Source organism: Cryphonectria parasitica (genome assembly GCF_011745365.1).
Source record: "Cryphonectria parasitica EP155 unplaced genomic scaffold M406scaffold_4, whole genome shotgun sequence".
Taxonomy (NCBI): domain Eukaryota; kingdom Fungi; phylum Ascomycota; class Sordariomycetes; order Diaporthales; family Cryphonectriaceae; genus Cryphonectria; species Cryphonectria parasitica.
In genome coordinates, this window is record NW_024468912.1 from 1,608,218 (window position 1) to 1,635,654 (window position 27,437).

The 27,437-nt window shown below is 51.4% G+C and overlaps 14 protein-coding genes across 14 annotated transcripts; 8 read left to right on the forward strand and 6 right to left on the reverse strand.

Moving 5' to 3' along the window:
• Positions 1-614: 614 nt before the first annotated feature.
• On the forward strand, positions 615-1,391 carry M406DRAFT_356021 (uncharacterized protein). Its single transcript, XM_040923329.1, has one exon. The coding sequence runs from the start codon at positions 782-784 to the stop codon at positions 1,334-1,336; it is 555 nt and encodes a 184-aa protein (XP_040776660.1). The 5' UTR covers positions 615-781; the 3' UTR covers positions 1,337-1,391.
• A 587-nt stretch (positions 1,392-1,978) lies between these two features.
• On the reverse strand, positions 1,979-3,391 carry M406DRAFT_68121 (uncharacterized protein; the record flags this gene model as incomplete). The annotated part of the gene is made up of 2 exons (XM_040925140.1): positions 1,979-2,970; positions 3,076-3,391. 2 exons carry the CDS (start codon positions 3,389-3,391, stop codon positions 1,979-1,981), a joined length of 1,308 nt encoding a protein of 435 aa, XP_040776661.1.
• Positions 3,392-4,149: 758 nt separating this feature from the next.
• On the forward strand, positions 4,150-4,785 carry M406DRAFT_329581 (uncharacterized protein; the record flags this gene model as incomplete). Its single annotated transcript, XM_040920442.1, has 2 exons — positions 4,150-4,453; positions 4,538-4,785. 2 exons carry the CDS (start codon positions 4,150-4,152, stop codon positions 4,783-4,785), a joined length of 552 nt encoding a protein of 183 aa, XP_040776662.1.
• A 10-nt stretch (positions 4,786-4,795) lies between these two features.
• Positions 4,796-6,326, reverse strand: M406DRAFT_345974 (P-loop containing nucleoside triphosphate hydrolase protein; the record flags this gene model as incomplete). The annotated part of the gene is made up of 3 exons (XM_040922133.1): positions 4,796-5,409; positions 5,468-6,114; positions 6,190-6,326. The coding sequence occupies 3 exons, from the start codon at positions 6,324-6,326 to the stop codon at positions 5,018-5,020; spliced, it is 1,176 nt and encodes a 391-aa protein (XP_040776663.1). The 3' UTR covers positions 4,796-5,017.
• Positions 6,327-7,949: 1,623 nt separating this feature from the next.
• M406DRAFT_356022 (phosphoesterase-domain-containing protein) lies at positions 7,950-9,469 on the forward strand. Its single transcript, XM_040923330.1, has 2 exons — positions 7,950-8,257; positions 8,363-9,469. The coding sequence occupies exons 1-2, from the start codon at positions 8,041-8,043 to the stop codon at positions 9,379-9,381; spliced, it is 1,236 nt and encodes a 411-aa protein (XP_040776664.1). The 5' UTR covers positions 7,950-8,040; the 3' UTR covers positions 9,382-9,469.
• A 433-nt stretch (positions 9,470-9,902) lies between these two features.
• M406DRAFT_68125 (uncharacterized protein) lies at positions 9,903-10,282 on the forward strand (the record flags this gene model as incomplete). The annotated part of the gene is made up of 2 exons (XM_040925141.1): positions 9,903-10,127; positions 10,172-10,282. Coding segments are annotated over 2 exons (336 nt in total), but the record flags the coding sequence as incomplete, so codon positions are not given.
• A 964-nt stretch (positions 10,283-11,246) lies between these two features.
• Positions 11,247-12,721, forward strand: M406DRAFT_351120 (uncharacterized protein; the record flags this gene model as incomplete). The annotated part of the gene is made up of 2 exons (XM_040922596.1): positions 11,247-12,673; positions 12,707-12,721. The coding sequence occupies exons 1-2, from the start codon at positions 11,627-11,629 to the stop codon at positions 12,719-12,721; spliced, it is 1,062 nt and encodes a 353-aa protein (XP_040776666.1). The 5' UTR covers positions 11,247-11,626.
• Positions 12,722-12,854: 133 nt separating this feature from the next.
• On the reverse strand, positions 12,855-13,812 carry M406DRAFT_356024 (uncharacterized protein). The gene is made up of 3 exons (XM_040923331.1): positions 13,607-13,812; positions 13,243-13,296; positions 12,855-13,141 (listed from the first exon to the last, which is right to left on the reverse strand). Exons 1-3 carry the CDS (start codon positions 13,673-13,675, stop codon positions 13,064-13,066), a joined length of 201 nt encoding a protein of 66 aa, XP_040776667.1. The 5' UTR covers positions 13,676-13,812; the 3' UTR covers positions 12,855-13,063.
• A 1,813-nt stretch (positions 13,813-15,625) lies between these two features.
• Positions 15,626-17,112, forward strand: M406DRAFT_68127 (uncharacterized protein; the record flags this gene model as incomplete). The annotated part of the gene is made up of 3 exons (XM_040925142.1): positions 15,626-15,745; positions 16,269-16,750; positions 16,977-17,112. The coding sequence occupies 3 exons, from the start codon at positions 15,626-15,628 to the stop codon at positions 17,110-17,112; spliced, it is 738 nt and encodes a 245-aa protein (XP_040776668.1).
• Positions 17,113-18,136: 1,024 nt separating this feature from the next.
• M406DRAFT_68128 (uncharacterized protein) lies at positions 18,137-18,646 on the reverse strand (the record flags this gene model as incomplete). Its single annotated transcript, XM_040925143.1, has 1 exon — positions 18,137-18,646. The coding sequence occupies one exon, from the start codon at positions 18,644-18,646 to the stop codon at positions 18,137-18,139; it is 510 nt and encodes a 169-aa protein (XP_040776669.1).
• Positions 18,647-21,792: 3,146 nt separating this feature from the next.
• M406DRAFT_68129 (uncharacterized protein) lies at positions 21,793-22,145 on the forward strand (the record flags this gene model as incomplete). The annotated part of the gene is made up of 2 exons (XM_040925144.1): positions 21,793-22,053; positions 22,089-22,145. The coding sequence occupies 2 exons, from the start codon at positions 21,793-21,795 to the stop codon at positions 22,143-22,145; spliced, it is 318 nt and encodes a 105-aa protein (XP_040776670.1).
• A 261-nt stretch (positions 22,146-22,406) lies between these two features.
• Positions 22,407-23,178, reverse strand: M406DRAFT_356025 (DUF74-domain-containing protein). Its single transcript, XM_040923332.1, has 3 exons — positions 23,045-23,178; positions 22,906-22,946; positions 22,407-22,824 (listed from the first exon to the last, which is right to left on the reverse strand). Exons 1-3 carry the CDS (start codon positions 23,145-23,147, stop codon positions 22,618-22,620), a joined length of 351 nt encoding a protein of 116 aa, XP_040776671.1. The 5' UTR covers positions 23,148-23,178; the 3' UTR covers positions 22,407-22,617.
• Positions 23,179-24,702: 1,524 nt separating this feature from the next.
• M406DRAFT_68131 (uncharacterized protein) lies at positions 24,703-25,671 on the forward strand (the record flags this gene model as incomplete). Its single annotated transcript, XM_040925145.1, has 2 exons — positions 24,703-25,067; positions 25,119-25,671. The coding sequence occupies 2 exons, from the start codon at positions 24,703-24,705 to the stop codon at positions 25,669-25,671; spliced, it is 918 nt and encodes a 305-aa protein (XP_040776672.1).
• Positions 25,672-26,423: 752 nt separating this feature from the next.
• On the reverse strand, positions 26,424-27,021 carry M406DRAFT_257392 (uncharacterized protein; the record flags this gene model as incomplete). The annotated part of the gene is made up of 2 exons (XM_040917173.1): positions 26,424-26,707; positions 26,760-27,021. Coding segments are annotated over 2 exons (546 nt in total), but the record flags the coding sequence as incomplete, so codon positions are not given.
• Positions 27,022-27,437: the final 416 nt, after the last annotated feature.

Here is a 27,437-nt window from a genome sequence, read left to right on the forward strand (position 1 = left end):
AAGTAATTATGCTGCCTAAATTACTGATATATCAATTTTTATTCTAAACACAGGGTGAACATATATATATGCATGGACTCTGTGGTGAAGCTTCCACTTGTATTAAAACAGACACATAAAACTATTCATTTCACAAAAGAAAAAGTGTCATTCCATGGAGTCTTTCGAATCTCTTTCAAACTTAGCAGAGGATCTTGCTGCATTGCCAGGACATCCGAGTCTTCCGCCAACAATACCATTGCACTATGTAAAGCAGAATGTCGCCATCGAAGAGGCCGCTGCTAGGAACGCGGGCGATGAGTCCGCGCAGGTTGACGCAATCGCCGAGATACAACACTATTTTTGCGGCGAGGGTCTACCCGTCGACATTGTCAAGTCTTACCTCGGAGACACTGTCACTCCTGCTATACGCGTCGACGATAAGCTTTCACTAGCCGAAGCGATCCAGCAACTAGCCGAGCCCATAGAGCACTCGTACACGACTGCGGATGGCGGTCGTTTGTTTGTTACGGAAGAGGGGATGGCGCGATTACAACGCCGATACCACGAACCGCAAAAGGCACTCGAGATGTGGGGGCCGGAAGAGGACCTTGAGGAGCTCAGGGCGCGAGTGACTGAGCCAGACGATGCACCCACCGTCGAGGGCCAGCTGTGGAACTTGTACTACACGATACTACACGCAGCCAAGAAGATTGCATGGGATGACGAACAGGGACAACAGGGGCTCGTCGACCTCCTCGCAGGGCTCAAAGCCCGCCCCGATCCACCAGAACCAGCAAATATGACGACCGCGATGAAAAGACACTGGGTATATGAACCGGGCCACCTATGGAGTAGGCTCGTCATGTTCGGCCCGAGCGCTCGAGAGTGCTGGAACGACTCACTGGGCTGCGGCGCGGGATGGCACCCGGTCGAGATCAAGGCTTGGACGAACGTGAACGCGTTCATTGCAAGGGTGACTGCGCAGGAGATTGCCGACTTTACACTATACGGTATGTGGGCTTTGGATGAGGCACTTGTGGATGAAATCAACGTCCATGAAAACAGACATCAACCTCCACCATCTCGAGACTGCATTGCCGACGCTCTGTTCCAAGTAGCGGCCGTCTGGATCCGCTTAGCAGGAAGACGTCTACTGCATAAGAGTCAAGAGGTGGTTGAGGATGAGGCTCGGGCGTTCGTCACACCGTCGAAGTGGGAGGGATGGCGGAGGATGTTTGAAAAGGAGGCGGAAAGTATGAGGTACACGGTGAGCGTCAGTCAGATCGCGAGAGACTGTGCCCAACTCATGTCACAATTTGAGAAAGAACTCATGGTTACTGAGGTCGTGGTTTGAATTTATCACTTAAAAATTGATTTAGACACTGTTATGGTTAAGTGTTTCCCATGCGATGCGCCAAAAAGAAGAAAAAGAAAAAGAAAACCCCCAGAAGCGTAACCAAAGATCCCCGTGCCATGGGTAATCGAACATGAGCCTCTCGAGTTTTGCTTGGTTTCAGGTCTCCGAAATACTGAACAGAAGTATGACAGCAATCTGATCCCCTACACCAAACGCCCTCAGGCATTAGCACAAATTCTGGCAACACTTATAGAGCCACACAACGCGCTCTGGGCTTTGTACGCGACACATTCATACCTGCTTGGGATACCATTCACTCGATCACCATTTGCCCAAGTACAAAGACGCATAGTCACGCTAAACCTTACAGCCACCATACTTAGCTGTCCTGACACAAGCCTGTTGTCCGAGTTGAGTTCTGCAATTCTGCCTGCATAGAAAACGCGGGAGTTGCAAAAGGTTGTTTACTTGGTATAACATCCCAACGCGGTGACCATTCATGTTTGAGCCTACCATTCGATTAATAGCATACAAAAAATCTAAGGTATCTAGATGTCCATCCTCTGAGTCTATCCTGATTATTACATCGATGCGAAGTGTTCTTCTTTGACTTTCGTCTCCCTCCTCGAATCTGCCTGTCTACTGCGCCCCAGCTCCTAGGATTTCTATCCGGTCCAGGAAATCAGGATTGATGATAGGGTTATGCAGCTCCGAGATTTGGCTCATACATGCAGCCGCCGGGTCGCCACTCGCAATCAGCGACCCAGTCCAGTACTCATTCCCAGGAAACGAGTTCCCATCCCAGGCGTAGCTGAGCACAAGTAGCTGGTTCGCCGCCTCCCCTGACAACTTAGCTGCTGGATCACGGCGCGAGAAGATGACGTTGATGGACAGAGGAGCTGCTGCAGCCTCTATCACTTTTCGCGTGGCACCAGGAGGATCGATATATGCGAACTCCAGCGTGCCCAAAGAAGTCAGCCGACCCTGAAGCTCGCCCAGCGCCTCGACGAAGGATTCCACAAAATAAGCTGCCTGGTCGACTCCACGAACCGCCCAGACGCCCAGACCGAGCCCGACAACATAAACATATGCCTTCTTGCCTGCTGCGTCAGCACGCGCGTTGGCCTCGAGCAGCAGGATATCGATTGTGATCCGCATGCGCGCCTTGTACATGTCCACATCGAACGCTCCATGTTCTTCTGCAGGAAGGCCAGCACTTCTCCTCTTGGGAGCGACGAAGGCACGGAAAATGGAGTCCAGATCGGGGTGCTGTCGCGGATTTGCAACTGGCGGCTGTATATAAGTGCTGTCCATGTGGTCTGCCCGCTCGAAACGCGCGCCGACAAGGCCCATGATGATACCTCGGTCTTCGTACTCGCCCGGCTTGCCGACGACTCCAGAATTGTAACGGCCCCCCGTGTTGATAAAATAGCTTGGCGAGCTGACGCCCAGAAGAGACCCCAGCATGATCTCGTCATAACTCAGGTATTCGGCGAGCTTCAGATGGCTGTTCGTGGCCTCGGCTTCGGTCCCTACTTTGTCCCACTGCGTTGCCGCAGGACCAAGGGCCTTTCCGTCGCGCAGCATTGTGTGGTCCTGGCTGGACATAAACACGAGAGGTCTTTTATCCACTGTCGTCAAATGTCAATCGTTGCTGTGGCCTTTACACGAAGCAAAAAAAAAACCATGAAAAAGAAGGTGATGAGGCTGCACAAAGGAAGAAGTATTGTGCTCACCTAGCCGGGCCACCTGCTTCTCCCAGGTCCAGTCTTGGCTGCCGTAGAGTTCTTTCTCGACCGAACTTCCATATTGTCGCTTATGAGCCAAGAAGTCCTCTACGAGCCGAGGGTATCTGGCGTGAATGATGATGCGCGTCTCCTGAGCGTCTTGTTGGACGGTAGCTGGGTCGAACCTTGGGTCACTGATCCTGTTCGTTTGAGGGATGAGGCCCTTGGAGCGCAGTCGCAATATACTGCGCAGCGCGTCTGGGTTCCTGCTGCGAGCTGTGAGCGTGGAGATGATGCTCGGAACGCTGTTCCCACTAGGAGACATGACGGTGGCCGTATGAATGATTCTGCCCAGCTATGAGAGTTCCTGGTGCAGACGTGAAGTTCCGCAGCACGTCAGCATGCTGTGGAGCGGGGTAAAAAGAGTTTGTCTCGTTAGGAGTTTGGTCATCATCGCTAGCAAGGTTATTTTATGGAGGAGCAGCGTCTATTTCGACGAGCAAACATGGATGCCTGTTCATCTTGAGGTTTTGCTGCGACATCCTTTTTCCATGTCAACTTTCTCTTGATTTAATTTTTGCGCAACGTTGCTCACTGTGACCCAGTGATTCCCGCGGAGGCTATCTTCACGATGTCTTTTACCGTAAAATCATGGAAATCAGAGATTCTTCTGACCTGAAATCCCCCACTCAGGCTCTCAGTACAATCACAATATCATGCAGCCAAGACGTAGATGCCGGTCAGTCCACATCCCCCGTGCGACGCAGACTGATCTGTAAATATCGCAACGCACTTTGAACACTATTCACCAGGACCACTCCCAGAGGATATATAGCACCCAGGTAACTCGTTCTTCAGGTATATTCCGTTTTTTCCCTTTCTTTCTTTCTTTCTCTTTTCTCTCCCCTATCTTATCCCACTCTCTTCTTCCCCCCAGCGCCATCCTCATGAAAACCGGCCTCAAGGGCAGGACTTTACCAAAGTAAGCAGAACCACACGATACAAGACTACTGGTACCCAGGAAGTCGAAAGGAAATACAAAAGCAAATCTTCCACAAGAAGACCACTTTTGCTAGAAAAGCAATGTCGCCAACAACGACTCTCCGCACCCACCAGCGTATTCTCTGGGCCATTCTGACATGGCACTTCCCAGCACCCATCTGCCAGATGCTTGAGGCCATGTTCTATATCCATAATGACGAGTTGCACCGGCTGTACTCTATCCTGCTCCACGCCCGGTTCAAGCCGCCCACCCACCTGCTCTCGGCAATTCGGTCGCTTAGTGACGAGACGGCTCGGGAGATGGTCGCCGCCCTGGCAGACGTGGGAATCCGCGCCCCCCGTGATCCCATCCCCAGAGCAACGAACGAGGCCACGCGCATTGGAGGTAGATTGCCGACGAGGGCAGAGCCAGGCTGTAAACCTCTCTTTTATGACTCTGCACGGGAGAAACTGTGGTGTCTGGTGCTAGGCCTGTTCAAGGCCGGGTACATCGGTAGGAATGGTGACGGTTCAGCTCGGGAGAATGTGGCGAGTTTTCGTACACTGCATGTACTGTACCGACTCGACAAGGAGGACCAGCGAGCTAGGAAGGAGGAGGATACAGGTCTGCGGGATCCGAGTCATAAGTGGTATCATGTTACTTCGGATGAGATTGTCGAAAAGTGGGCGAGAAGGCTGTCTCCGCTCATCGAGTGTGGGAATCGTGAGACAGTATAGACAAGATGTAAAGTAGATCGATGTATGATTAGCTGTGATTTTGATTCTTTTGGGGAGCAAGCAAGAGGCCATGTAATGTCAGCCAGTCCACAGTGTTGGGTGATCGTGCATAATTCCACTCATTACCAAAACGCCTACCATCAAATGCAAGCACAAGATTTGTAAGCCCTCTCCTTCCCATTTCAATTGTCCGTAAACAGTTGCCTTCTCTTTCTGCTTGAGAACATATGTCTCAACCCATGAGCTCCACGCCATTCCGCATAACGCCAACCACGGCACCTGTCTGAACGCTTTCTGAACCACCTCCGGCCACTCTGTGCTCGATGTTTGCAAGACCATCCAGCCAGGTGATCATGACCTCCGGTTTCACATTGAGTTGCGCAACTTCCTCGGACAGGGCAGTGATGATATCGGCGAGAGCGAGGCCTCGTGCGACCTTTAGGGTATTAATCGTTGTCAGGCAAGAAGTAACGTCGCTCGTGTTGAGAAGTGTCTGTACAATATCTTGGATGGCATCGGGTGGTGGCGCGGCGATGCAGTTGTAAATGGTATCGACGGTGACGGTCTCTCGTACAATGTCCTTGTCTGGTATCCTCGGCGCGTCCCGTGGTTGCAAAGGTGTGCCTGGGGTGTTTGTCAGTTCCCTGGTCGGAGAAGAATGCTGGCAGGGAGGTGAACTCACTGGATGCATGACATGCCTGCAGCACATTCAGGGCTCGACGCATATCGCCTTTGCTCAATTTCACCAGCGCGTCCGTTGCCTCGGGCAGGATCTTGACTTGCTCCTCCTCGATAACCTTGTCCACCAGCACGCGTATGTCCGCCTCCTTCAGGGGGCTGAATCTGAACCTTGTACACCGCGATAGCAGGGCCGGCGACAGCTTGTGTGAATAGTTGGCGATGATGCAGAACCGTGTGTTGGCTGTGTACTTCTCCATGATGCGCCGCAGGGCCATCTGGGCAGCGTTGGTCATGGCGTCCGCCTCGTCGAGAATGATCAGCTTGTAAGAAGCCAGGGCGCTAGTTCCTCTACCGAAGCCGCCCATGCTGAAGATCTGTTTAGTCGAGGCAAAGGTCTTGATCTGCTCGCGCACAACGTCGATGCCACGGTCGTCGGAGGCATTCAGCTCGAGCACCATCTGGCGCATGTTCTCAGGCCCATAGATGCGGCGGGCCAGGGCGAGAATGGTAGAGGTTTTGCCTGTGCCCGGGGGCCCGTAGAGGAGGAGGTGGGGGAGGCGGTTGGAGTCGACGAACTTGTTGATGGTTGCGAGGATGTCTTGGTGGCCCGAGACGTCCGCAAGAGTTGCGGGACGGTATTTCTCGACCCTGCATGGAGGTCAGCTGACTTTTTGAGACTCTGACCAGCCCTGAAGGGTCAACAGCAGCTCTGAAGATGCTCACCATGGCAGGCTGTCTTCTGCTTCGACTGGCAGATTAGCAGCGCTCCGTTTGCCCTTCGCAGTGTTGTCGGAAGAGAAGGTGATGTCTTTGGATGGCGCGGGGACGTCAACATCCATCTCGTCCTCGTAATCAGACATTTTGAAGCCTGTGCAGTGAATGGAACACCAGAAAGTGTCGTGATTGAAATGGGAGATGGAATTGTGCAGCTGTTCTCGCTGGTCTCGGTGAGGGCGCGCGCCACAGGCCTGCTGCTTCCTGGATTAAGTGGTGGGGCTTGCTGCTCGAGACGCGACGCGTAGGTACTGCGCGCATGGGTCACAGCTTAAGGACCCTAACTACAGTGCCTTGTCCTTACCTAAGCAGAGGCTTGCTCGACCTGAGATCTGAATTTTGAATAACTTTTCTTGTTAAGTTTATATTCTTATGACTTGGACTTGCTAACACAAAGAATCTGCTCTCGTATCACAATATCTGATTGGAAAACGTAGGCAAGATTTTAGTTCTAACTCCCGTACAACATGTGCAGCTTCGGTGCCGAGTGGGAACATTGATGAACTGGATCTGGGGAAGTTGCCTGCCAATTCCAGCCTACCGAGAGCCATCGACTGGGTCGTTGCAGCAAAGTCGCTCCCAACTTTTCTTTACAATTAATTTCACAACGGCATCATCGACCGACAACACCAGCTGAAACCTGACCACTAGCATCTTAGAAGCTAATTTGCCTCTTGTTTGCCAACCTGGATTCAAGAATGGTATGTTCACTGCTAAATCGGTGACGTTACCTCGTGTGTACGGAATTCTCAGTATTTTAGCCACCAGAGAAGTTGACGGTGGGTTCGCTTAGACTCTATTACGCCGATCGCTGCAGGGGCCCCATCCGGCAACCCGAGGACTTGATAGATGGATTGTGCCAATCCGCGGGGGAAACACCACCCACGTGTTATGGTCTAGACAGGCCACCAAATTGACCGCCCGCAAGCAATACCTCTGCAATGTTCTTGTCACCTTCCCCTCTCGGCCACCTTTGCAGAGCTGATATGCCCCGCTGCTGACACCAATTTATTTTGACGCCATTTGTACTTCTGCTGGGCTGGATCTTCATTCTCGTGTGCCGCATTCCGGACCATGGCACAGAGCATTCTGCTGCATGCATGACCGGCCTTCTTGGGGAGGTGAGGTTGAAGAGAAAGAAGTCTTCATGATCTTGGGTACGAATCTTTGAAGCACATGAGCCCCTGAAGGGACGCATGAAATGGCCTCTCTGGCAGACAAGATGGATATCAGTAACCAGTCGTGGTCGCTAAACACCGCCGATAAGCCTCGATCGGGAGACAGATCATGGGAAGAACGTTCTACAACGTACATCCTACTGTAATAGTACGCCGCAAGATGCCGAATCGCCGCCGCACATGCATGGCAATTCTCAGCCTATGTGCGGGATCGTTTGTTATTCAACAGCTCGCATTGGCCGGCCTTGTAGATGGGGTTGCATTCGATGCCCTGCTAGCGAACCAAATTGTCCTCGTGCTGTCCCCCTCCCCCAGGACCCCCTCTCTGTGAACTTAGTATCCTGCCATCCTAGACCCTTGAACAGCGCCACGATGCCTTCCCAGCAGGTGCAGCAGGAAAGGGGCCCACCAGCCTCGGTGAGGTTGTATGGGTTAATGCTACCCTATTCTTGGCAGGTATGAAATCAGTATAAAAAAGGGCCTCCTCCACGTCCTAGCCTGAATTTCTGAGGTTTTGCGAGATTGCCTCACGCAGTGTGTTTCGTGTGCGTGTGTGGACGAGCACTCAGCCAGTCACTTCTCTTCACCCCGTGCTCTAGCCAGGCATCACCCACCAGCAGCCATGAGATCCCAGGTTCTCAGCCTCCTGGCCGTGGCCACCGGCTCTGCCGTCGCCCAAGAGTACTATACCTATACGGCCACCTCCACCCAGGATGTGTACGCCGCGCAGGCCACCGCCAAAACGTCCAGCCCTGTGACCTATGTCAAGGGCAAGGCCTTCGACCGTATCGCCATCATCTGGCTCGAGAACACGGATTATGATCTGGCCATCGGTGACCGTAAGAGAACCCCTTCTTGCTGCCCCTCCCCCTCCCAAGAGCGTTCGCTTTCTCTTTTGAGATCTGTCCCAAGTAGACATGACAATATATTGAATGCTCTTCTAGCAAATCTGGCCTGGCTCGCTCAGCAGGGCATCACACTTGAGAACTACTTCGGTTTGACGCACCCGTCCGAGCCCAACTATGCCGCCTCGCACGGTGGTGATTACTTTGGCATGGACAACGACGACTTGAACTTCCTGGACGCCAACATCTCGTCCATCGTCGACCTGCTCGAGGAGAAGAACATTTCGTGGGGTGAGTATGAGGAGGACATGCCCTACTCCGGGTTCGAGGGATCTGCGTGGGTAAACCAGCAGACGGGCGCCAACGACTACGTGCGAAAGCACAACCCTCCCGTTCTCTACAACAGCAACTCCGGCAAGGCCGACCGCCTGGCGGTCATGAAGAACCTGACGCTGTTCTACGAGGACCTCGAGAACGAGACGCTGCCGCAGTGGATGTTCATCACGCCCAACATGACGGACGACGGGCACGACACCTCCGTCACCGTGGCGGGCGCCTGGACGCGCAACTTCCTGACCCCGCTGCTCAACGACACTCGCTTCATGAACAACACGCTCGTGCTCGTCACCTTTGACGAGACCTCCACGTACGCGATCCAGAACCGCGTGCTTGCCATCCTCCTGGGCGATGCCGTCCCCGAGAGCCTCGTCGGCACCACCGACAGCAACTACTACAACCACTACTCGGAGATCGCCACCGTCGAGGCCAACTGGGATCTCCACACGCTCGGCCGGTGGGACGTGGGCGCCAACGTCTTCTCCTGGGTCGCCGAGCTCACGGGCGACCCGCTGCGCGAGTGGGACAATGCGACCTACGGGCCGTTCGACTCGTACTTCTGGAACCAGAGCTATGATGGCGTCATGAACGATGCGCCGTCGTACCCCGTGTATCCAGCGCCGAACCTGGACATCGAGAGCCCGAGCGGGCGGACGGTGTCGCCGGCCATCAAGGCGAAATGGGCGGGCAGTACGAACCCGGACTACTATGAGAATATCATTGAAGTGCCTGACGGACTGCACCCGCCTGCTGGGTATGGCGGTGGTGCCTTTGCGACTTAAGAGGAGAAGAGGGAGGGGGCGATGATGAAAGTAGAGCTGTGGGAAAAGGAGTAGTCTTTAATGAGACAACGTCTCCCAATTGGGTGCGAAACCTTCCTAGACCACGTTTCCAAGTAGACGGCATGCGATCGGGTTGTTTATATGGTATAAGCCACATGGGATCTGGCACGGTTGATCCGCGGGAGCCCACAGCGGGAGCGGAGCGCCAGTCCGATGCCGTTCCGGTCGATGGTCCGCATCGCCATGACGTTCTTGAAAGGCTTGCGAATGAGAAGTCTTGGGTTTGTGTCGATATCGTGTTATGTAAAGTGCGTGTCCAGGTGCAAATTTCGTGGACGACAAAGGTTTTTTTTTTAAAAGAAAGAAGAAGAAAAAAACCAAAAAAACCACCATCAATCAATGGTAGGAAATGGGCAGCATATTGTGTCAATATCGAAATGCTGGCGTCACAGTAGCGCTCACCCAGCATCATGCAGGTAAGACTCATGTTAAGTTCACCAGAACGCTGCCTCTTTCTCTTCTGCAAGCTGTTGCTTGCTCGGGACAATGCTGAATTGGGCGGTGTCGATGGTGAGAAAGATGTAGAGACGGTCGATATCTTAGCAGCAGCAGCGTTGGACATGGGCGGAGCGGGTCGCCCAGGTACTATTATGGTGTTCAAGTCATGTACCGTACCCGTGTCGGAGGGCGAGAGCCACGTTTATACCGAGCCGAGAAAAGCCGAGCAGGAACAAATGTTGCGAAGGGTTGATTGAGCGCGTGATGTTGCGCTTTACTATCTTGAGGACAGTCGATGCAGTGGAGAAAGGTCTACGAGGACGACGACTTTGAGAAGATGAACAGGTGCAAAGTTGTCAAGTCAAGTCTGGCTGACCGTAACGACTTGGCGGTGCTAATCTAGAAGCCAATAGCCATACAAGGGTTGGGAGCTAATACCGACAGCTTGGGGGAAAGCTCTGGCGCCGCGTCTAAATTTGGTAATGGGACGGCGCGAAGAGTGCCAAAAGCGTACGAATCTCAGCAGGCACACGACCGACCTGGGGCAAGCGCTGTGGGAAAGTTTGGTTGACTTGGGCTTGACATTGACGTTGCCGAGGCATACTGCAATTTGATGAGCAACGAAGGAAGAGGAGGACATACAGGACAGAGAAAGAAGTAGAAGAAAGAGGGAGACGATTCGACCTTCCAAAGCAGCAACAAGCATGCCTAACATGCATGAGCTAGAGGAAAACTATCAGCTGCAGAATTAAGCAACGCTGCTTTCCTTTAAGTTTTCTTTTTTTCTTTTTCCACTCTACTTTTCTACAGTACCTCAAACCGTCCTTTTCGCGGGCCGTGCCTTGCTGGCTCTTGTTTCTGCCGTATGAGACATCTCACACGCCGACATATCCGACCATGACACCATTGAGTGGTCATCGTCCCAGGCTGTTTGTTAGAGTCCAGCGTAACTCTTTGGTCCGTGTCTGGTGTGTCTTTCCCTCTTGCACGCTTTCTTCGGCACGAAACACAGCACAGGCACAAGGCAGGCATGCCAGATCGGTTAGCGGCTGCGCCAAGTCACAGACAGTTTAGCAGTGTCACAATCACTTAACAGCGCTTTTCCGCAAAGCGTTCTAGGCTCTGGACAGACACCAGTTTTCTCTCCCCTCTGCGGGCCCGAACTAGTGGACGCCGCTCACACAGGCAGGAACCCCCTTTTTGTTTTTCGAAGCATCCAGGGCGTCAGCCTACAGATGTGGGGAGGGGAAGAAGGTACCGTGGGGGTGGGCAGGGAAGAATTGACGTTCGGTAGTCCCTGTCAAAAGTTTCCTCTTTTAAGTCTCGTCTTCCCTAGCTGCTGGTTGTTATGCTTTGATGGATGGTCTGTCTTCTGCATGATTCGGTAGACCCTTCAACAGCCACCCCGAAGCAGAGCTTCGAAGCCACTCGCTCAAAGAAACCATTCGTTTCTCCAACATCTCAAGTCGTACGTCGTTTACACAGGGGGAGAAAGAGACAAGGTGCGCCGCCACACCCGATGCTTCGCACAACGAGGGCTTATAAGAGCATTGGTTGGGTCTTGACAGGCGTGACAGAGGAGGAGAACGAACGAAAAGAGCAAGGACCAGGAGGCTTGCATCCAAGTCTCACCAGGCGGCAGCCACTTGTGCGAGACGAGGAGGGCTCATTCGCAGGGCAGGTGGGCAGGCCGAGGAGAGGAGGAGGGGGTTATTAGACAAAGACCAAACTGCGTGCATCATCCCGCATGCGTGGCTTACTGGGGCTCACCGCCCTCGCGGCGACAGTCCTGGCACGGACCCAGGTGATGGTGCCGCTGTACGTCTACCCAGGCAACTCGACATGGACGAACCCAGACTGGCAGGCGGCCGTGGACGCCATCCAGGCGAACCCTCACCTGCACTTCTACGTGGTCATCAATCCCAACAGCGGACCCCTCAACACGTCCGACCCGACGGGGTACAACGGTGGCTACTGCAACGTGCAAACCGACCCCAACTACATCCCGCACGGCTGCAACCGCGACTGGACCACCCACCTCGCGGCCATCAACAAGCTGCACAATGCCCAGACCCTGGGCTACGTCTGGACGGACTACGGCGCGCGTGCCGCGGCTGATGTGCGTGCCGACATCGCGGAGTGGTCCAAGTGGGAGACGGCACCGACGTGGACCGCGGGCGAGACGGTCAACATCAGCATCCACGGCCTGTGGTTCGACGAGGTTGGCGCCGCCAGCAGCAACTATTCGACCTACGCCGACCTGCTGACCTACGCCAACGCCACCTTCGAGGCTGCCAAGGCGGATCAGGATGACCAAGGAGGTCTGTACACTGTCGTACTCAACGTGGGCACCGTGTCCAATGCCACCTATGAGGCGCAGCTCTTCCAGATGGCCAGCGCCGTCGTCACCAAGGAGACGTGCTACACCTCCAACCCAGCCGCCTCGGGCGTCACGGCGGACTGTCCAGAGCCATACGTGCCTTTCGACTACACCGCCCTGACCAATGGCAACGGCCTGCCCCATGACTCGGCCTTCCTGCCCCAGTCCGTCATCATTGTGCACCAGTTTGTCGGCCCGCCCAACGCGACCATGGCCAGCCTCAAGGAGCAGATTGACGGCGTCGTCGACCTCGGCGTGCACAGCACGTACTTCACCAGCGGAAGCTGGCACAACACCACCATCTCGCCGGCCACGATCGGCAACGTCGGGAAGCTGATGAAGCAGGCGAACAGCGCCGGGAGGACAGTGGCTGGCGGCAGTGGCGGCTCTAGCTGGATGCCGTGGGTGCCTTGGGTGTGTACTGCGTGGGTGCTCCTGAACCTGCAGACTTGGTTGCAGTAGGCTGGCGTTCCTCTGATGGGAGATGATACCCTGTATATGTCCTCGACCTATATGATCAAACCCTAATGTCTTTTGATAATGATATATAATATTGCATTCCACCTTGCTTCACGGATTAGAGTTCACCTCAGAGCGACGTTGACACTGCAATAATATGGTAAGAGACGGGAGCTCAAGCTCCCAATGGTTCTAGGTCGGTCTAAATCCTTTTTGTTCTTAAAGAGAAATATTGTTTATAGCATTGGTAGTGGTATCAAAAAGTATCTTCCGTCGCGTCTCGTCTCGAGAAAAATAAAACATCTGCCCCTTCTTTCGTCACGGTCATATTCGTGTAAGCCGGGTTTAGTTGGCAGCAGCCTCGCCGCAGAGGAAGCAGTCCAGGCAGCAACATGCCTCGGCGGCACAGCAGCAGCAGCAAAGCTGTTCACAAAGATATCATATCGTCAGTCACGACTTGTCCCGTTCCTCATTCTCAAGAGAAGCCGAGGGGGGGGGGGGGGAAGGAAAGTTGTTTGACTCACGTCCTCGATGCAACCACCACCACGCAGGGACATCGACATGGGCTCCTCGGCCTTCTGTAAACGCAGGGCAGGTCAGTACAGGCGTCTTTTTTTCTCATCAAACCCCAAGAGGCACACAGAGAGAGAGAGAGAGAGCACAAGAGAATCCATCCAGTCAGGAAAGGGGGACCTCTCAGTGCCCCAGGCTCGAAGAGGACAGGGCCAACCCAAGCCTTGTGGGTGCCAAGCTCTGGACACGATCGCCAAGGCAGACGCCTAGACCAAAGCCAAGACGATGATGCCTGGGAGAACCTCCTCTTTCCCTCTCTTCTCGGTAATGCGGATCAATTGGCGGTGGATAGTGTGGGAATTGGGCTTTGCTTACAGGCTGCTCAGTGGCCATAGGAGGCTGGGCGGCCATGTTGGGCTGCATTTCCATCGACTCAGCAGGCATTTTTGGTGGATTTTGGTTGGGGTTTCTTTTGGAAGGGTGAAATTTGGTTCAACGAGAATCGACGTAATCGTTCAATGAATGTCGGGAAGGGCTGTTGTCTGTTGCCTCAGAAAGAAAGTGCAGAGAATGCAAGGTGCGTGTGCTTTATCTCTTTATTGGCAATGCAAGGAGGGATTGGGAAAAAGGGGGATCGCTATTTAAGTTCCAGCAACAAAGAAATGGAACATTGAGGGAACGGAACTTTGAGAGAAGGGGGATGAATGTGATGCATGCAGGGTCCTGGTGAATGGGGCCAGGGGGGGTCCATTAGAGAATCACTGGGGTCCAGGGGGGTCCCATTGGTTTCAGCTGCGCCCCAGCGGCATTGCGCCTGTGATTTACTGGCGCAATGGAGCTGGTCCAGCAAAAACAGCAGGTACCCGCACTGTCGCTCCACCAGCGGCTTTCACCGGTGCTAGTGGGCGACCCCGACATCCGCTGGTGCTTGCTATGTAGAGTACCCGTTTAGTGCCTGTGTGGCACTGTCACATCTGCATTACGCAGAACAGTAAGTACTATTACTAACGTCCAAGTAGCAACGTGGTGCATTATTTTTAGCTGCAGACACAGCCCTCCTGGGCTGTGTTGGGTGCGTACCCCTATTGCCACGCTCGCCGTTCGACTCGCAGCCAACAAAACAGCCAAAACAGCAAGTTTGAACTCTGATCATGATGCATGTCTTTCCTCCGACCCCACGCTAGCGTCAACGTTCAGTAATTGTCCACCTGTCGCTGTCTTTCCTTGCCGCGAATTGGCTGCTGATGCTGGGCCGTGGCTCTGGCCCTGACGCCCCTTCAGGCGGCCTCCTCTCTCTCAAGTGTGATCGATCAACTCGAGTGAAATCACTCTTGTTGTGCGCGTGCATGCTATGCCAGCGCTTGCAGGTTCCAATTTACGCCCCACGTCCTCATTGTGTTGAAGGGCCACTCTCAAATGGCAAATGTTCACGGGAAGCTTATTTTAAACACGCGTCCGCGGGGCCATTCCTAGTATTAGGGTTCGATGTTAGGTAATTTAGAATCTCAAGAGGGAGCGCGTTCCTCCATGCAGCAGCACCAGCAGTAACCCTCTTTCTCTTCACCTCGCTTTTCACAACCAAGGTCGTGGGCAAGTGCTGGTCAGAGGAGCTCCAAGGGTTTGTCCGTGCATCTCTCGGTACGGTGTCAGACTGCTACTCGCTCAGACTTCGGATTTTGATTCCATTGAACAACGAACAAACCCCGGACGTTTCAGACCGCCAATGTCAAGATTGGGATGGGCAGGGCCCGGTACCACAGGCATCTGTTGCAGATAGGCGTGTTGTCGTCGGTCCCCTTGTCTTTGCTGCCACCTCAACGCTTCGGAAATCCTACGCTCCTTCGCTGCGGATCTTGCGCGTGGTCGTCAGCTTCGCAGTCTCTAACCCCATTTCCCGAAATTGGGATGTCCCTCATCATCATCATCACATGAACCTTCAAGGACAAGCCTTTTTTCTTTCCTTATCCCGACAGGCTGTTCTTATTTACATGATTACTCATAGAGATAAAATTTGATCCGGTCGTAATCTGCCCCGCCTTTTACGCTTTGCTGCTTGTTCCATGGCCGAAATGCTCCGTCTCTCGCGATTAGAAGAGAGGAGAGGGGGGGGGGGGGGATGGGTTGGACGGTAAGGGAAGATAAATGCTTACCTCAGCCAGTCGCTTATTTCAACGTCGCTGCCGGATTATGTATGCTTTAAACATTTTCTTGCATTTCCAGGTTTATGTTTGGGGCTACAAGTATAATGGAGACATCCTGGTCATTGTCGAACAAGACTTGCCCAGTGGGCCACTCGAAATTTCTCGGAAAGCCATTGCCGGTGCTGACGGCGGGCCAGGGTAATCACTTGTATGCTAGGATGCACAAATATTCGGGTCCTGCACACCATTCTCAATGTGTGATCATTTGGGTCCCAATTTGAGACACGCCGAGACCTGTTCGGCTTCTTATTTTGCAGGAGCATATTCATACATCTTTGAGAAGCTCACTCGTCTCTTGAGGCTTATCGATTCTGTAAGTAAATTGGACTACAAATTGAGCTGCAATTTGACATTGCCGCTGCGAGGGAATGCTTCGCAAGATCCAGTCGTAGTTGTGGTGTCGTAAGCCATGTAAAGTTCTGTTTGATGCATGACATTTATCTGTTGTACAAAGCAACTAACTGGAGGAACGCATCTCAGCCTCTGTCACCAAATTGCATGCAAGCGCGGTGGCGATCATGTAGAGTGTGGTGCCAGTAAAAACAGTCGCATGATCACCGCCAGGAATAAAACCTCAGTTCATTGACACTGACGAATGAGCCACGAGACTGATCCATCTGGCAGAGGTGAGAAAAAGCCTTCTTCATTTGGCAGACAACTTTACAAAACCTAATACGGCCGCTAAAACAGTAAGGCCCTCAGATCATTCTGCCCAATGTTGCAGAAAATTCAGTAACATCGAGGCTTTGGTCATCTGTTTCTCCCTTCAGCGGTTGGGAGCAGGCGGGAAGGGGGAGGGGCGTTACAGAAATTTGAATACTACCAAATGTCGAAAGGGACATCTGTATCGAAAGTTTCTGGCTGCTATACCTCCCAGCCAAGTTTTGTATCGTCCAAGTCGTCTTAGGAATATGCCTACCCAGTTGCCGGCTATCGACCCTGGGTGCCTACCAACCCACCAACCTACGATCTCACCGAGGATAGCACCATCTCCAGCGCTGTCTCACATTGCCCTGGCGGAACCGTGGCCGAGAGTGTCATGGAAGTCAAAAACCACCATGAACCAGCTCCGATCACAGGACCTCAAGACGCACTGCGCCATCGCCGGCGTGGCCATACAGGGGTGCGATATTCGGGATTTCCTCATTTTCTGGATGGGCCCGGCCATGATAGTCAATCTTATCGGTCCTCCTGTTGCCTACAATACGTCCTCCGTCAACGCTTCTTTCTCGTCTCCCTTTCCTTCGTCCTCGTCTTGTAACAACTATGAGAAGAATGAAGATGCTGGTTTCACACTGGCTGGAAAGTGGAGTATGACGTGAGATATGGCTTTCAACAGGATGTTTCTACTCGCACGCTTCATCTTCATCGAGCCCTGTTATTGGTCATTCGCGCTTTTGCTCCCTGCAAGTCTCTACTACCAGTCCGAGAATTGCTCCTTGTCAACATGAGCGAGTCTCGGCCACTGACCACTTCTCACGGCGGTTTGAGATGACGCTCTAAGCCCTTACCACGGCAGGAAAGCACGCTTCCACACCAACAAGACTTTTGACATCGAAGCGTTACAGCGGCACTGATGGATATGTATATGAGAATATGGAGGCTGTGGCTGGACGTGCCAGAGAGGCACAGGAGCAGAGGACTAAGGAGCGCGTTGTGGACGAGGAGGAAGAGTGGTAGCGGTTCACGCCACCTGCTTCCGTGCGCGGCGACATCGAGGCGACAATGTTGGTGTACGAGAAGGTTGAGACTGGGGACCTCGTGGTCGGGGCTATAGAGCCACGTCAGAGAAAGAGGTGTGCGGGATTGGAGGATGAGCAGGACGAGAGTCGTCACAGAAGAAGACCGGGGCCTCTAAGATTCACGAGATGACCAATATCAGCAATAACAGAATATAGGTAACGACTTCAGTTGCTTTCTGAAAGGCATGGAAATCACATACTACCTTTCGACCATTGCTTGCTGCCGCAGATCCAAGCACAGGAGATAATGGCCGTCGTCAAGGAGGCTTCCCAGTTTGTGTTGTCAAATATCGCTTGGAGGGCTTGTGACATCACCTTTAGAGGCTCCATTGCAATCGCGAGGAAACGAATAGTTGTAACAACAATATGTATGCAGAAAGGCACGCATGATGCTTGCATTACTTATGAATACAATACAGAAGAAAAGCATGGAACAAGAGGTTTCAGGCGCGTAAAAAGTTTTGTTCCACCAGATCCAGGCCCACGATCTTCATTAAATGAAAGAACATAACTAGTATTGAATCAACATGGCCTTGGAGTGTCGAAATAAAATCAATGACTGGCCATGATCAACCAATACATTACCGTACTCTGAGAAATATATAGCATCGTACTCAAAAATTCTGCGCGGTTCGAACGGGATATTTTTCTCTTAACAGAGTGAACCTTGTTTCTAATGTACAGATCTCATCATGGTTCTTCGCCAGTGATTCATTGGGATTAGAAATTTGTTTGATTCACGTCGGTGTCTGCCACAGAGAGCACACTCCCAACCCTCAAGGAGTGTAGTGCTAGTAAAAAGCATCGGCCACGAACTCCTTACCAAGTATTCAACCTTGAGCAGCGTCCGGCTACCCTGGTCTTCTTCCGGCTCACATGCAACCTCTCCTGTCGTACTCTATTCCCACCTCCTTCCATCTCTCTTCACACCCCCACTCGTAACATAGCCCCAAAAGCGCTGCTCACAAAGCCGATATAGGTCCCAGCATGACAACCAGACACATGATGACCACGCCAGCCACGACAGGACCGTTGACAATCGAAGCATGGTTGCCCGTGAAGGTGAATTGCGCAACGATTCCCTTGGTGAAGTTGTTGGCGGCCTCGGTGGTCGCGACCGTGGTCAGGTTGCCGCAGGCCTCGTTGAGCTTGGCATCGGCTGTCAGCATCGGGAGGTTCTTGATGGCCTCATTGAGCATGGCCGAGTTAGAGAGTGTGCCGGCGGGGCTGACGTCGAGGAAGGTTGTTCGCATCGTCGAGTTACTGCCAATGACCGATAGGTTGGCGATGCGGCTGTACTGCTGGCAGGCTTGCTCTGTGAACAGCGGGCTGCCGGCCGTCTGGCGCGAGACGATCTTGATGCTGCCTTGGCTGGGGTCCATGGGTGAGGCCAAGACGCTGGCCGAGAAGAATGCGGCCGACAGGAGGAGGAAGACCCTCAATGTGGCAGCGGCGGCGAGAGGAATACGCATTTTGTTCAACTAACTTTTGTGGAGGCTCTGCTTGATTTCGTAGAAAGGAGTATCGAGTTCAGTCGTGGTGCAGACCTGCCACAGCAATACCGAATATTATAGAATTTTGGAGGCAGTTCAACTGCAGAAAAGACCGTATGAAAAGAAAAAGAAGAGGTAAAAAAAAAAAAAAAAAAAAGTAGATTTAGGCACAGCCTATGCAAGAAGAAGATTGGTGAGAAGGGAAGGTGTGGGACCGCGACAGTAACCGTAACGATTGACAATGTTGCACAGCACTTGCCCGTCTGACGTGAGTAAAAGAAAGAGAGGAAAAGCCGTCCGAAAGAGAAGAAAAGAAGAAGAGGAACATGACGAATATTGGGGGATAGGACGAACGATATGGTGGTGTCACCCGAAGTCAGACCTGTCAGTTGAGATCCACTGGGCGTATCTGCTCCCGGGCGGCGGCTGTCACGCCTTGGGACGGCTTTTCCCTCAGACTTTGCCCTCGGGCCCACGCCATCTGAGAAGGTGAGACGGCCCTGAAGAGACGGCGTGGGCGGTCATTCATGAGGCCATCAGACCAAAATGCAGTAGAATCTTGCTGTGGTGGCTTCTGCTGACGTTTGATTTTCCTCTTGGCACAAGGATGTGGGCCCTGGTCGTGAGCCGCATCGCCGCCAAAAAGCCATCACAGGGGCCGATTGCGGTTTCATATTGTCGATTGATCGTCCCGTGCCGAGTCTGGGTTTTTCAAGACAGACAAGGTTGAGAAATAAGCGTAAGGTTGACAATGCAACCCAACCCTGCTTGCATGAGGGATTCCACGTAGTTTTCTTTTGTTCTAGCTACCCGCTAAGACAGAACACCTTGAACTCTGCGGACTTATAAGTCATATTTCTTATATTTTGGGAGAGTGAGGAACTTGTGCTTTGCACGCAAGCCGGGAAAGTCGGATATCATTGTTATCATTACTATTGCCTAAAATGCTGGATTTCAGGCAAAGTTCCTTGTGTTAGCCCCTTTCTAACCTGCATGTCGAGTGGCTTATAACCGGTGAATCATATTGTGAGAATACGAGGTGCTAGCAGATAAGTAGCAGTGAGGCTAACAGCAGCACGCTTGGCGCCACCGTGTTTGAAGACGTATCCATTTAATGCTCCTTGCCCGCCGCACCCTTTTCGCGCACCAGCCCTCCAACTTGTGCTCCAAGACCTTGAATGTCGCTTTTGCAGTTATTAGATAGGCAAGCAAAAAGGCGCCCATGTCAGCCTAGTTATCAATGATCTTGATTCAGTGATCATAGTCCTATATGATCTCACTAATAATCAGAGCACTCAGCATGTAAGCCTGCTTTGTGCTACATTGTTCTTGAGAATGCACTGCTTGACAGCAACTTCACTCGGACTGCTCAGCCAATCGACAAGGTTCACAATTATTGCCAGATCACCAGCGCAGATTTCTTCTCAGCATCAGGATTAAGAGATTCATTGAGGATATCTTGAAATATTAGCGTCTCATGTTCATCATCGATTATATCGACAAAGCGTTTAAGGTCGGATTGCATGTCTGTACTGGGATTCATTCCATAACGATATCGCGAACAAATGTATCGAATCGTTCTTGAACAAAACAGAGAAATGCCTTTTATTTTACTCGAGAAATTTATTTGGAGAAATTCAGTATATCGTAACTCATCTAACATACAGGTCACGAAACATACGAAACCAGAACGCTAGATCTCAAGATCCAACATCGATTAAGACTGCATTTACATATATCCAACATGCGGGTCACGAAACAGTTGGTTTTGGGCAGAAACGCTCACACCTAGCATACAACCTGCAGATTATAATCCAGGCAGCAAAATGAACAGTAATTAATGCAGAACAAATAGGAATTCTTTTGGGGACACATGGGTGGGGCCGAGGTTGAGAATCTTGAAAGCTAATGGAGCAGCCAAGTTGCAGCCATCGCATGTCCCATGATTATTTACAATTTAGCTATTACCAATGCATGCTTAGTCAAACAGGAAATTTCATGTGCATGTGAAGAGGAGAAGTGGATAGGTACGGCCACACTACTCTTAATGTGTCATGTCAAAAGACGAGGGGAAAAAAACTGAAGAAGATGGGCGAAGGTTCAAGACACGGAAGGAAATTGGGGGTGACGGCGGAGAAAAACAGCAAGCTAGACAGAATGAAGAGAAAAGAAATGCATTTGTCAGAAAATGAGCCCTTCTCAAGAACGACCTGTCATTACGAACATCAGCAACTTTGACTATGTGAGAAAAGGCTATCAATATGGAGACAGTTATTGTTATTAAACATGCAATGACCAGTGAGGAAGTCATGTAGTTCATCAATCCATCCGTATACATAAAAAGAGAATTCGGCCAATATATGCCATGTCGCCAAGGAGACCGCCAGGCATGAGTCTTATCCCGGCTTCTTATTTTTTCTTCAAGATCCATGACCACAACTATCCAGTGCTCAATACCGGGCAGAATATTTCAGTGGTGTGTCATACTCAAGATTTACTGCTGTGTATCCTCCTTGAAGCCAATTTTTACTCACTCGTCACACGCATTTTGCGCAAGTTGATGCCCCGACAGCGGCGCTCGGGGCTCGGCCCCACATAAGATGTATGCAATACTAGGCGGGTTTGACACAGAAGGGCGCAAGACTAAGACGCTATAGCACACCAGCCGCCCCATTGGCCCGCTCCATCCACTTCAAGCCCAGGGTTCTCGGTCTGAGAGCCGTCAACTTTTATTTTCCTGTCTCCCCTTCTACTTGGCGCGGGGCCGGTGACTCAAGACAGAGCGCCGAACGGCGGGTGGCTGGCGCGGCATCTCCTTCATTGGTTGTGTGGGAGGTCCCAGGTTGGCACTTCTCGGAACTGAGTTCAACCATCTTACTGGGACGCGATGACAGATCACGTTGGTCTCGGCAGCTGTAGACGTAAATTATATATTAGTCGTAAGCCCCCCAGATTCCATCGCCTATCTAAAGATCCAAGTCGATAAAGTATCAACTCATCACCTGTCCTGCATAACACGATTGCAATCGAGATCACCACGACTGCCCAACTCTGACTCCGAAGCCACCGCCAGCGAACCTACACATCATACAACAAAGAGAAGAGAGAAAAGGAAAAAGTTCAACATGACTATCTCCACCGAAATTGGTTATATCATGGCGGCCATGGAGGACGCGGGTTGTGACTCAAAGAAACTTTTCAGCCCCTCTGCTGCCAGTTCCTCGAATTCCACCTCGAAGCCTCCTGCGAAACCTTGCCCTAAGCCTACCTCACAAAAGGCCAAGGCCATCGAAGAAAAGGAGGAGGAGCTCCGGTACAGCACAGACTCCGAATCTATATTGAAAGGCATGTGGATTCTATACCTTACGTTTTGCTCATGCGTGCACGTGAGGACCGTCCACTGACCGTCATTCGTAAACAGATTCCACATCGATCTCGAAAGAATATCAACGACCAAGTCTTCGATCCAGCCTTCTAAAGAAACTTACACGTCGCACTTGAAGAAGCGCTGAGCACCCTTCTGACGGATACGAACTTGCACAAAATAGTACAATTGGTGTTTTTCGTCCCCACAAAATACATAATGGCATGGGACGGCGTTGATTTACATCTTGTTGTTTGGGTTTGGTTTGCAGATGTGCATCACCTCTAGTAAAATCCAGAACAGGCACTAATGTCATCGTTTGGCCTCAAGCTGGACAAATTGACTTCGTAGGCTAGAGGAGAGCAGCACAGTGCGTAGAAGACCATCCAGGTCTATGGCCTCATAATATAGGACAATAGCATTGACATTACATACTTCTCAAGTCCTCTCTACCCCGTCCCCCTGAACACATCGCGCCATACACTGGCAGAGACAAAATTGTATTGCAGCGTTTGTCAAGCCGCTCTGCATTGGTAAACTGGCAAGAAAAGTGATGAGCATCACCGCCTGGTAATGAGTTCTCTTCTCAAGGCGCAGTTGACTTCAGCTGAGGAACATCAGTGGCATCAGGATCTACTTTCTCCAGCAAGACCGCAGTGCCATAGCAGCAGACTTGAGTGTAGCGTGGCGGCAAGTCCGCGATATCGAACCTCATGGCAATGACAGCGTTTGCGCCTCGCTTTCGACCCTCATCGCATACCCGCGAGACGGCTTCGTTCCGAGCAGAGTACATCTAGACCTTGGTCAGGCGAGAAGCCCTTCTTTGCATCCGTACCTGCCTGAGGTAGCATTTCATGACTGGGAAATAACTCACCATATTCGTGAGCCATTTGAGCTCGCCGCCGACCATGCTCTCTGTCCAAGTTGAATATCAGCGCTCACCATCTCGGACCCAGAGTTTGCGAATATCATTTCACAGCAGGCTGATATCAGCACTTAGGGTGACTACATACTTAACCCCATGCCAAACCCTGCTGCCCAATTTCGCGTCCTTACAGTCATCCCGTAGACTGTGCCTAGAACTCGCACAATCCGGTAGCCTGGAACGTCAAACATGGTTGTTGTGATGATCCCTCCGGTCTCGGTGTAGCATTTGAGACCGGCCATGTCATATTCGGGCTTCTTCGCCGACACGGACGAAGCTGAGTCTGTTGAGTATGCCATGATTGAAAGATTGGAAAATGTGAGTTTATGATATGTTACTGCGGAATATGAATAATGAAGCTCCAGTGAGTACTTGGGAGGATTTGTAGGAATATATTTATACTGAAAAGACGCTTCCAACACGCATGCGAGTCGCTCTCCCGAAAACAGCGATTGTGGTCAGAGCTAGAAGATCAGACTAACAATTAAGCCTTAACTCCATGGTTACTCGGTGCTTACATGACCGCGTGGTAGCTTCCCGGCACCGGATCAGGTATGGGATTGATGGCCCGCCTGAGGCAGCGCCGCGCCAAGTCCATGGTGACAAAAAGAGCAACTAAAGTGTTGACTTAGATCGGAATACGAAGTCCACATGATGTAGATATTGAGTGTATTATGATTACTACGGCACCTATCAGAGAACGAGCACCTGGTCTCAAAGAAAAGTGACGCCTAGCAAGCCCACGCAAGCTTGCTCATACTGCTATTCCTCTTCTCGATTTTGATCTACCAAAAAGTGTGAATATCGACTCTAAAATAATAAGCAATAATATACAGGTGTTGCGTTTATTTAAAAACCAGATCATAATAAGATCTCAAGAAGTATATCCACTGCTGTAGAATATACGCCATTTCCCCTCCTTCTCCTGGTTACAGATCCCCATGATTATAATTGGATTTGATGAAGAGCGTGCAGTTGTGCAGCTATATCTGAACGTGACAGAGATTCTGGTACACGGAGAGCTCAATCTGGCTTTCGAAGGTATGCCGTATAAATTCGACATGACTTGCTCGGTGCATGTCATGATGGGGGCCGCGGATACTGGGAGCGAATGAAGGCTCAACAGAGCAACTGGGCAATACTCGGGTCTTCCTTGCGATGTTCCCTAGCGAGATTCTTCACTTCTGCAGGGACGAATAAGTTGTCCTTATTCAGCTTTTGCATGTTACTCTAATTACTTAAGTAACTCTTACTTTTTTGGATGATGTTCGACCTACGAAACAAACAAGAGCTATATAAAGAAAAGATTAACGAAGGGAAAATAGAATCAGAGTGTAGAGGTCGATATGCCGGCCAGGTGGGGCTGACCGGGGTGCGCCAGCAATACTATAGGCGCCGTGACTTATGCCGTTGGAAGTACAAATAAGAGGGGCTGTGCAGCCTCTTCTGTTACCATTGGCCGCTCAATGAGTAAGCGTATCGCTACAGTGGATATAGAATAACTACCCAAGAAATATTCTTGAGACCAACGCCTGAAGACGGGCCTCAAAAAAGACCATGAGATCTTGTGGTGAGATATAAATTGTAGCCAGTGTTGGGATACTGTAACCGGCATTCTCCTACATATCTCAACGACCTTCTATCACATCAATTTCTGAAGAAATTTTGTATTATTATTTTCTTCTCTTCTGCGAAGTCTGAATCCCTCTGTAATTGTCTCCTCGTCCCGATACTGCTCGCACAACAATGGCCTCTAACAACGAAAGTGCATTACTCTGCAAACTCAACGCAAACCTCAAGATTGCCGTTCAGCAAGGGACGTATACCAGGGTCAAGGTCCTGGTCGTATACTGGGAGGATGGAGATGAGGCTTACAAGACGGAAGGCCGCGCTGTGCGCCAGTTGTTTGAAGAAGTATTTCGGTATCCTGTAGAGGAGTTTGCAATTCCAACCCAGGCCCAGGTCGGGTATTACAAGCTGCTCGGGAAAATCTCTACAGAACTTGCAAACGCGCAGGGCGGACCCTCCCTCCTCATCGTTCATTATGGGGGCCATTCAGACCGGAACGATGATCGACATGGCGGAGAAGAGTGTAGATCTGTCTGGGCGGCGTGAGTATGCTTTCCGTTCTGAGACATGGGCTGTGCTAAAAACCAGGCCAGATTTGACGAGGGAGATCCGACATTGGATTGGTACCGTATTCAAGACGAAATGCGCGCATCGAATGCCGATATCCTATTGCTCCTAGACTGCTGTTACGCTGCACAAGCCGCTCGGGATCCATGGAGAGGACAGGGCAGATTTGAGATCCTGGCTGCTGCTGCGATGGCGATGAAGACCCCATCGCCAGGACCCAGATCGTTCACGACGACGCTGATCCGGGGAATGCGAGAAGCTGTTGCTCGCACGGGGTTCGTCAATATATCTGATCTGCACGGTCACTTATGCGCCCGTCAGCAGAACCTGTGGGCGACACCTGTTCACATCACGCTCAAGTCCGGACGCGCACCGATGTGTTTGAAGCCCCTGCCGCCAACTTCGGAGGTTATGTCAGGAAATAATGTCAAGGCAATATCTATTCTTCAAGTGCTCGTGAAAATTCGAGAGGATTTTAGCCTTGAACTCTCAGACCATCTCGCCGACTGGTTAGGGACTGGGATACCACAAGCAGTCTCAGGAATAGAGATTCAGAAAGTACCTCAGGGATTTCGATAAGGGTAAAATGTGTAATTGAAGGGTGTGGAAACATTACGGGGGCGGAAACTCTCGCTGCGCTCAACAACGTGGTAGCTTTGACATAGGAGACTTGACGCTCCTCAAATATCGACTGACAATCACGGGCTGGCGGAGGAAATCGATAAGTGTGTATTTCTGTAGTTCTAGAAGCTTTGTTTTAATTGCTTGTGATAGTGCTCTATGTAGTAAATTCAGAAACGACAAACGCTTTGAAAAGTTCGCTCGAAATAAACTACCCAACTAGGCTCTCAAGTTGCTTGAGGGTAGTCTTGACTCGCAGGAAGGGTGAGGCAGCCTTGAACTCCAATCTTTCCATGACGGTGTGAAATGTCATCGCAAGGAATTCTGGGTAGAATTCTGTGTCGTAAACGCCACTATCACGGCAGCATAGCTACCAGACGATTCTTTTAGCTTCCGCAAATGGAGTTTCGTCCTGAAAGATTGGCTCACCTTGCTCCAGCCGCAAATATCTCGCCTGTCCGGGCTCCTGTGAAGACTGAGACGATCAGAATGAAAAGACAGCAGGATAAGGACCCAGCGAGAACTTGGCCCACCATACTTGACATGGTGGGCAGTATAACGGTTGGGATCAGTATGGTCAACGTCGCGAAGATGGTGGTTAGGATTCGACTGAGGCGTTGCAGCTTTGGGCCGAGGATGAGGACTGAATCGTCTGCTGTGATTTTGTGCCGCCGTTTTCTGGCATTAGGAAAATACTGCAGATAAGAAGTTCAGCCTTGAAGTTTCGTTCGAGGCCGAGGTTCTAGCGGCATGCATACATGTCCAATGTTTTCGTCCAGCCAACCGACACAGTTCTCGACTAGTGAGTGGCAATAGCTGATTGCTGTGTCGGAACTACCAATGAGGTTGGCAAGATCTTGCTGCTTTTCCAAATATTCGGTTTCGCGGCGGCTGATACAACCTGTTGCCTCGGTCCACGTCTTCAAGTTATCGATGTCTCTGTCAGCCGCGGGCGGCAGGGACAAAGTGCGTCGGCTTTTTTCTATCATGTCATCTGCCGAAAGATCAGCCGAGCTTCGTCCTCTCAAAATTGTTATCATCCTGACCGTATTCATCGAGGGCGGATCTCAGAGACTGAAGTACCCGCTGCCTTTCCAAATTTGTATCTGCTCGTAGAGCACCAAGAAACAAGGGACGGTCTTCCTTCTCGTCGATTTCATCCAACTCATCTTCCAGCTGCGTGATCTCGTCTTGTTTTTGGAGGAGGAGCCGCATGCGCACTCTTGTAAAGCGGCGGAAGTTGTAGAACGATGGATGAGCACTTAAGAGTGCGGTATATCTAGGATATCCGGCCCGGTACTTGTCCACTGTTACGATTTAGTCGCCATATTTCAGCAGATGTCTTGCAATTATAAGACCATACAATACTCCTGATTGCTCGTTTCCTCACTGCTTGTTTTGGTCGAGGCTTCCTCTTGTGCCATACCTGATCACGTCCTCATCAAGTAGATAAACGAGGATGGTTCCTTCATGAATGAGATTTCCGGAATTTTTCGAGGGACCGAGACAGAAAGTTGAATGTAGACAGACTGTGTGTGTCAGAGGAAATCTGCCAACTTCAGTATTATAGGGCCATGAATCCAGTTGGGTTCTAGATTGTGGCTATGTAATGTGAGGAGGCAGCAATCCTGGAATCCCTCCCCGCTGGCTGTCCAGACCCACCGTGGCTGAGCCGCTTTGAATTCCCCGACTGGCCAATGGTTCAGTTGTTGGTGATGACGTGC